At 37.5% G+C, this 9,019-nt stretch overlaps 1 protein-coding gene across 3 annotated transcripts in view; it reads left to right on the top strand.

The window, feature by feature from the left end:
• LOC106953975 (uncharacterized) overlaps positions 1 to 4,478 on the top strand; it is a 16,035-nt gene extending 11,557 nt beyond the window's left edge. For 2 of the 3 annotated variants that reach the window (XM_015043144.1, XM_015043145.1), the window contains exons 7-10: positions 651 to 788; positions 1,419 to 1,502; positions 1,726 to 1,776; positions 1,884 to 4,478. In XM_015043144.1, coding sequence (XP_014898630.1) covers positions 651 to 788; positions 1,419 to 1,502; positions 1,726 to 1,776; positions 1,884 to 1,994 — 384 coding nt within the window. In that variant the 3' untranslated portion in view covers positions 1,995 to 4,478. The remainder of the gene's footprint in view (positions 1 to 650; positions 789 to 1,418; positions 1,503 to 1,725; positions 1,777 to 1,883) is intronic. The other variant, XR_001426280.1, reaches the window with a different exon arrangement.
• Positions 4,479 to 9,019: the final 4,541 nt, after the last annotated feature.

Here is a 9,019-nt window from a genome sequence, read left to right as displayed (position 1 = left end):
AACCTGTTTTTCCGAGCCGCCTTTAAACGCAACATGAGCGCTACAACGCTCGCGCTGGGTTTCCACCTGTGAAGGAGACCTGCTGCTGCTGGGCGGAGCTAGTAGGTTTGTGTTAGAATCACGGCAGCAAACCAGCAAAGAACTTTTCACAGTTTTTCCCTCCAAACTAACCGACTGAGTTGAGTAAAGCTGCTGGATGCAGGTAATGTTAGCTAAAAGATGACTAGCTAATGTTAGCTAAAAGATGACTAGCTAATATCAATACAGAACCTTAAGCTTAACAAGTACCTTGTAGGCTACCGATGTTGGTGTCTATTTTCAGCTACGTACATTCATTTTGCCCCCAAAAAAGTCGATGCCCCCCCCCTCTCCCCCGTCACACGTGTCGTTTCAACCAGACAGCCATTTGTAATCCATGGGGGGGGGGGCGCAGAAGAAAAAGTTTGGGAACCACTGGTCTAAAGTGTGCAAAAAATTAATATTCAATAATCTTTAACTTTCATTTCTAAATTACATATTAACCATAATTTCTGCAACCTTTCTCTAGAGTCAAACTAAAGAGCATTACCCCATGTTTTCTGTTTTCCCTTTTACTTTAGTAATGCATCCGTAATAACCTCAACTGTTATGTCTTGTTTTTTGTTCTTCAGGTTGACTTGTTCTCCAAATGGTTGTTGTTGATTCCCATCCATTTAGAAATTCACTGGTCTCTCATCGCAATCACAATGGCAACCAAAACCATCAGCTACTACGACAGCCAAGGCATTGTCTTCAGACACACCACAAATGTGAGGATATTCTGATTGCAGAATATAATCTGAAATTTTTGCTCTCTGTGAAGAAAAAATAACTTTATCTTTGTTTTTATGTTTCATACATTATCTTCAATGAGACATTGAAAGTTTATTGAAAATTAATAATTATAAAAAATATTAAAAATGCATGTAGTGTGCAGCCTTTTGACAAAAAAATGACTTGATTAAACTATTATTATGCCCTATACTTCATGAAAACAGTTGGGGGGGTGGGGGGGACCGCCAAGACTAACTAGCCTTTTTAAATGACCTTTTTCAATTTTTTAGCAATTTTGTCCAAAGTCCCAAGTTTCCCCTGCTGTGCCATATAGATGTATTTTCCAGACCCAATTTCTGTCCTGGTAATTAGATTTGACCCCAGTTCCTGCAGAGGAAACAACAAGGGTAGCAAAAACCCTTCACCTTTCTCTTGAGAAAAGGTTCCTGCAGTGGATAATTTGGTAAAACCCTTCATATTAGCTGCTCTTCACATGGTGCCTTGGTGTTTCTGTAAAGATATGAATTCACTCGCTTACCTTAACTTGTAATATTGAAAGTCTGTCTCTGTGTTGTGGAAGAATCTCATTGTCCTACTATAACTACGTGCGTTTATGCTGTCTTCAGAACATTATGAAGTATCTTCAGTCTGAAGCCAGAGAGAAAAAGCAGGCAGCTTTCCAGAAGGGCTGGAAGATCGCCATCATCAAGGTAACTTTGACCTCTGACTAAATTTATTGTTCCATCTGTTCAAGCTGCTAAAATATTTACGTTGCACATGGTAATTGTAATCAGATTTCTTGTATTTATTCAAAACTTAGTGTCTGCTTAGCACATCAACGGTAGAACATGCATGTAAATAGTTATTTATAGAGACATACAAAGGCTAGTTCAGGAAAAATTAAGTCTTTGCCTCGCTGACTTGTCCTAACAGGGTATCCCACAGCAAAAAAATGACAGCGACTGTGGTGTTTTTGTCCTTGAGGTAAGATTTTACTCATTCACTTTGTTGAGTAGACAAATCATCTGAGTTCCCTCTTGAATATTTACGGGTCATTTTCCCCCGCACTATTTGTCTTTACTTTCTGCCAGTACTGCCGCCGTCTCTCTGTGAAGCAGCCGCTGCTGTTCAGCCAGAACAACATGCCTCAAATTCGAAAGAGAATCTACAAGGAGCTCTGCGACCGTCGTCTCAATGACTGAACGGCTGCCTTCACGAGGCCGCCTGTCCTGTTCTTTCACGTGACGTTTTGACTGGCTGTCGGGCTACATAAGCTAACACAGCTTGGCCATCTGTATTTTCAGGGAGTCCTTCCTGCCATCTGCTTCTGTAATTGATGAGCAGAGCGGTTTTTGCTGACTTCTGGTGACTTTTGGGAGGTGAAAAGTCGGTCTGTATTTAAGCTGATTATTTTCGTCCTTTTTTTTTTTTTTTTTTTTTTTTTTTGCAAACTTGCAAAGAGCTACTGAAGTGGCCCCCTACTGACCCTTGGAAAAAGCCTGAAGTGTCAATATGAGGTGCTGTTTCAGGACTTTACACAGTAAGTTCATTCTGCTTCTTACACTTACCACTCTGAGAGGATTTTATGGCCTAAAAGATCAGAACAAAGTACTGACTTTGACTGAAGTAGCTGTTACGCCGACCTGTACCATCTGGATGGACATTTCATCCTAAAACGGAGTGGCCTTGCCTCCCAGAAATCCATTTGAAACAGAGTTTAACAGTTCATTTTGTGCTGGACTTCACAGCTCTAGTATGTGTTCAGTTAATATGCATATTTTATAACATATTTTAAAATCTAGCATTAGCGATACAGTGGAACAGCTGTTCGCCTAAAACTTGAAGGGTTTAGAGTCGATGTTGTTATTGTGGACGTTAAATTGCACAGATACAGGCCTGTTAATTGAAGTCTGGAATATAAACCGAATGTTCCAATCATGTTCTCTTTTTTTTTTCCATCTTACAGGATGATAATGGCTTCAAAACTGGGATCACATTTTTGTTTGGTTTTACTGCAATATATTTCCAAATAAAATTCCAGTTTTTTGAGCACATTACTTTTTTTTTTCCTTTTGCTGTTGCCACGTATTTATATAATGTTTTAAATATTTTCCAGCATTTAAGTTAAGCACATTTTACAAGTTCAAGATTATTTTAGGCAGGTTTGCAAATCATTTTAAGATGTACATCTAACCTTTTTACTGAGCTCCTTAATGGCTCCTGGTCACACACAGATATGGAAATCATTTACTCCACCAATAAAGTTCACTTCAGCGACATTAATTTCTACTAACAAAGCTGAATTTTGCAGTTATGTTTACCAACAGTTCTGGTCAGAAAGATCCATCCATGATGGGCATGAGTGGATGGAAATGATTAAGTTTTTGTTTTTAATTATATTTTTGAACCATTCTTTGTCTTTTGTGGAATGACCAAAACAATTCCCAATGATTCTCATTTAAAAAAGGAGATTTTGGTCTGCAAGTTTGAATTTTTTCACATATTTGTATGAATGAATTTGGGGCAAAATTATACATACATAGCCTGACATAAACACTTAAATGTGGTTAAATGTTTGCACCCATCACCAGGCTTCTGGAATAATTCTGTCTGGATATTTGTACATTTCTTATTCCGTTATTTTTATGGGAGAGACCCGGGTTTAAAGCATAGTCCATACATTTCCAAAGGGCTGGGATCTGGGCTGCTTTATCCTGCATTTTTGGCACCACCTGTTAGGCATTACCTGTTGTTTGTATTTTTTTACCGCCATTGGTTTAATCTTAGGTTTAAATCCTCAACTTGACTGTTTCAAGCATTAGTAACTTTGTTGTTTGTCAAAATAAAGTGTTGCTCGTCACTGTTTGCAAACTCTTTTTCTTGGTCAACGGCTTCTCCGTCTGGTAAAATAAAAGTCAGTGGAGATTGGGCTGAGGTGGTTCTGATCCAGGAGCTTCCAGTTAATGACTGGCTTGACAGTTGGGTTGGTCATGAACATCCTAATCAATTCCCCCTCATCTGTGTGGGAAAGTTTGTGTCATATAGTTGAAACCTGGTGTTCCTACAGGTCAATGACTTCCAGCTTCCATCAAGAAGCACCAAAACTACTTGTGGTATGAGTTGAGCTTTCCAACACTAAGCCTCTGAAAAGCTCTGACCTCAGCTTTACTAACAGTTTGTGGCTTATGGCTGGCTGCCAGGCCTGTGCAAAGAAACAAATCCCTTTAAATAAACTCTTCCAATCCATTCAGATTTGTCCCAGAAGCTTATTGGCTACGAAAAGCCTGTGGCTAAGGTGCAAGGTACTACGGCCGTTTCAGCCAAATAGTTTTGGCATGAAAATGAGCCTGTTTCTCATTTTCATGTGTAAGTTAGAGAAGATCCGTGATAAATGTAAACTTGTCCAGCCAAATCTACTTTTAATCTACTTATTGAAGTTGCTTTTTGGTTGATTGTTAAAGCATGAATGAAAAATGGTTTAAATTTATCTTTCAAAGACCAAAATCAGTTTGAAATTCATGCCGAGAATGAGTGCATTTTAAGCTTCTCTCCAGAACTGTGTGAGTATTTACGAGTTGTACCTTGACTGACCTCCTGCAATGTTTGCTTGCTTTGGCTAAAACCCCCAATGTTGTATTTTTCCCAGTTGTTTTTATAGTTGTCATTAAAAGTCCAATTATGCTGGACCATTTGTTGCATCTTTTCTTGTCGTTATGAACAGGTGTTGGTCAAGTGGAAGTCCTCAAACTAAAAGGCATGAGCAGTGGTATAAAATAGGAAGGTGGAAGAATGGACTACTTTTTTTTCAAGAATTCATGAGATTTGTGGGCTTATTTTAAATTTTCCAATGACGCCACACTAGGAAGTAGTTTTTCACTTTCAGTGTTTGTAATCATTTGAATATAAAAGAAGTACATCTTATCATTTTTGCACTTAGAAAACATATTTTGTGATTCCTAAACAGGAAAGGTTCAGTCGGAATAAATGTGTCCCGTTTCATCTTTAGCGGGAATAACTACAGGGAGATTCATCTACCTGTCTCTGACATCAGTTAGAATGGGTTGTCTCTTTTCTCAGTTTCAGCTTTGAGCTGTTTGTGGATTTTCTTGAATCCGCAGAGTTGAAATGAGATCAACATCTGGGCATCGACTCAGCCCAGGGCTTTCAATTTAGTCATTTTCAGCCATTACTTGGTGGATTTACTTGCTGCTGTTTGCTGGAAGTTTTCCCCATTCACCCTGAAGGAGCTGAGCCGGGACATTTTATACAGGATTGAGGTTTTATGTCCTTTAGTCACTTTTTTAACACATTTTGAGCTTCAACACCCCTTGAAGCTCGAAGCAACATCTGATTTCTCCAGGTGTTGCTCTCCACGTTTTGTTCTCATCATAGCATCTATTTTGAGGCATTTCTGAAATCAGAGGAGTACAAATGCAATGCATATTTTCTCAGTGTATGTAAATACCTGTGCAGGCAGAAATTTTACACTTCTGACAGTAAATTTTTAAATGAAAAAGTACAACTGCAATACCTAAAAACTAACAGAAGAGGGAGAACTATACCAATAATTTATTTTCCAGCTTTGCTCTGAATGTTATAAAAACATGGCTGTGGTTAAGGAGCTGGATGAAGATGAAGTGATTTACTGTAGGGCACTTCACTGAGGTCTCATGCTAATGTATTAGTCCTTGGTTTGTGCCCAGAAGGCTTTCATTTTTCATTCTCAAAAGAAATATTACTTCAGTGCTGCATCCTTCCGTGTCATTTTCATAATCACCCAGACTACTGAATGTGTTTTACTGTTAAGAAGAAATATGTCCTGCAATATATGACTCTAGTTTAATGTTTCTCCATTAAAATTTTCTTAGGATTCTTTTCAAAAAAGCGTTACAGCATTTTAAATTCAGGTTCATTTTGCAACTTGGATTAAAAACAACAGTTGCCATTAGGATATTACTACTGTCTTTCTAATAATAATCTTATAAAGCACAACTTTATAAAATCTTATGTTATTAATGGGCTCAGTAAAAAAAAAAGTTTTTTACTGAGTGTTTTGCATGAAGCAAACTTAAACTGTGAAGTGCATTTTGTTATTTTATGTTTACCAATGTGAAAAAGATGACTCTTCATTTATCTCAATGAGTTCTGTTTACCAATGGCTTTTAAATCCAACATATGCTTTCTACAGTGGCTGCTTTAGTTGGAGAATTTATCTAAATGAAAGGCGAAAACTGAATCTCCCTGAATAGTGAATATTTCTCTGGCCAGCAATTCAGTGTATGGTGAAGAATAACAGCCAGATATTCAAGTGAGCCTTTTTTTGTAGATTTGTAGTTCAGGCAGCGTTGTTGATTCTCCTGAGCAAAACTAAATGTCCATCCCAGGTTTTATGTCACTCTGTTTGCCATTTACTGACAGGTTTGAAAGGAGACCGTGGAGTAGAAAAGTAGTTTGATGACTAAAATGACTGAGTTAAAGGTAATCTATGTGGCAGCTTTGGAGATACTTTGCTCTGATGAAGATGAAAACCAAACAGGCAGATAGTCAGGACATGCACCATTACACGAGGTTGTCTCCATTTTCCACTCATAATAAATCGCATTCTGCTCTGCTCGGGAGGTTAAGTGCTACTGAAGGCTGCTTTAGCTCTGTAATGTGGGGAAACCGTAGCTAATAGGATAAGCTTATAAAAGGCAGGAAAACACCCCTTTTAGTAGGAGTCAGGTAGAGCTGCCTGGGATAAACCTTTCTTCATCTCATTGTTGAGCCCTACTCGTATTTATCCACATGCCTTTGCCAGCTTTATAGATCCATACATGTCTCTTTGATGCCTGTATGTCTGGAGGCTGAACTTACACTGTGTAAATCTATATGCAGTATAAATAGATGGATAGATCTTTTAAAAAGTATTCTGTACAAAGTACTTAAATACTGAGAAACGTGGCTTAACATCTGATTTAATACTTTAAAATGATGCCATCAGAAAGACAAAGCTGTAATACGCTTAAAATCTTGTAATTTAAAGACTTTAATGACAAAACAATGGAAAACTTGTGAAACTAATACTTACAGAAGCTAATGCAAATGAATGTTGGAACAGGATAAAGTACCTGCAGTGACAATAATGTTTCAGTAATGAAAGAAACAAAAACATCTTAGAAGCTCGCTCTTTAAAAACTGCAGCAAACACAGGCGTGTTGGGTTCATCGAGTCTCCACAAAAATTTATTTTTAGGCTTTTGTTCACTTATTCATCAGGAGTGCTTATAACTATGAAGCACATCAAACATTTGATAAATTTATTTAGGCCACTACAATTCACATTCAACTCTGCACCATGCAATAGGGGCCAATTAATCTAGTCATAATGGAATTTCAAACTTTCTGATTCAGTTCAGTGTTGAGTTGTTTTCAATTCTATAAATGCTACAGATTAGGCTTCAGGCATACAACAGACCGCTGTAGCATTTAGAAACTTCTCACACATCAAAAAGAAAGGCAAAATATTTTGAAATAAGGCAAGTCAAATTGGAGAAGGTGCTTTGCACAAAATGAAAGGAAAACAACATTAAAGCAGGAAAAGACATTGTGTTTTTAAAGGTATTGCATTGAGAAAACAAGAGTTTCTGCATGCCTCGGGTTTTATGCAGTTTGTTCCAGAGCTGAGAAGCATATCGACTGAGCCTCTGAGCTCCGGTCCTTGGTACGTTGAGTGAACATGTTTCTGACGGCCTCAGGGGTCTGTAGTACGGCATGGTTCACATTTTACGGGTTACTCAGAAATGTATGTTTTTGGCCCAAGACCATTTACTTCTCTATAAATCAACTGCGACATTTTAAAAAATCTATTCTGTTGCAGACAGAATTTGAATAACAATGATTTTAATGTGTCTGTTTGTGATTTCTCGCTGCATACAGCCCCATTGCCATCAAAGGATAAATGAATATAATAGAGGTAATAACTTCCAGATTAGTGTTGAGCTCTGATAGCTGACATCTGACAGCTGCCTCGAATTAAAACCCTCCGGTGAGATCGTGTTATTACCTCTATGATGTAAGCCCGTCGATCTTTTCATTGCATTGGAGACTAAACAGCTACAATTACACATAATCTTTTTACTGTTTTGAAAGATTTTCTTGTCTTTTAATTCCTGCTACAGTTATATTCTTTTCCCTAAAGACAAAGTGAAGTATTGAAAAGAAATGAGATCTACAACAGATGAAGGAAATCACGGCTGCTCTGAAAGACATCATGAGCAGATTTCTGAAATGTTTCTCTCAAATCCTGCTGTTGTCGATCACCCTGGAGGTAATCAAGTCATCTGTTTTGGAAAAAAAAAACAAAAAAAAAACTACTTTTAGTTATTTCAGCATTTATTTTCAAAAGGAGTTTTTCTCACACAACAGTGAAACATTCCACAGCTATATAAATAGGAATATAGCAGAAGAGAAAATGGAATCAATAACACAATACTGTGGCTGAGAAGAAGGTGAGAAAGAATGATCAAGCACAGAGTAAGACTGAAAATGAAATGTTGTCACAGAGACTAATATTTTCGATTGATCTGAAGGAGCTGGATTAAAAGATGAAGGACAGAAATGGGGCACTGGAAGATCTGAGAAAGTCACTGGTGCTGGAAGGATGTTTTATATTCACAGCTATTACTCAAAATCCAAGTATATATGAGAAACTTTACTGATAAATCAAAAGGTTTTGATGGGAAAACAAAATCAAGTTTACCTGATTAAATTTCGAATGCACTGTGTTCAGAATATCCCCCAAACAAGCAGATAAATGCAACATTTAGCCATAAATACCATGTGACTGAGTGACTGAGGTTGGATCCTATTTCACTATTTGGTCCTCATTTTTGGCCCTTTATTTCTAATTAGTAGGATTATCCCAACTGTTTCCCAGCTCAGTACAGTGAGTTGGAAGGGGCGTGGCTTTTTAGCCTTTGGATTTTGAGATTTTTCACAAACATGCTTGGGAATGTGAAGGCAGCAGAGACACTGGAAAATGTAAAACTTTAATCTCGGTTAAAAAGGACTGGATGAGTTTTGGTCATCCTGAGAAATGGGATTTAATGATAAATAGTGATTTTAAAAAAAACTGATATAATAAAAAGTACTGGTGTATATATAAGGCAGCTTATAGAAGAAAAGGTGAAAACTTTAAAAAAAAACTTGTACAACGTAGGAGTTCAAAAAGGGCAAATTACATCTAA

Source organism: Poecilia latipinna, unplaced genomic scaffold, assembly GCF_001443285.1.
Source record: "Poecilia latipinna isolate Pla-1442-1.1 unplaced genomic scaffold, P_latipinna-1.0 Scaffold618, whole genome shotgun sequence".
Lineage (NCBI taxonomy): Eukaryota > Metazoa > Chordata > Actinopteri > Cyprinodontiformes > Poeciliidae > Poecilia > Poecilia latipinna.
The sequence above is the reverse complement of the archived record's forward strand: the minus strand, read 5'-3'. Positions and strand labels throughout refer to the sequence as shown.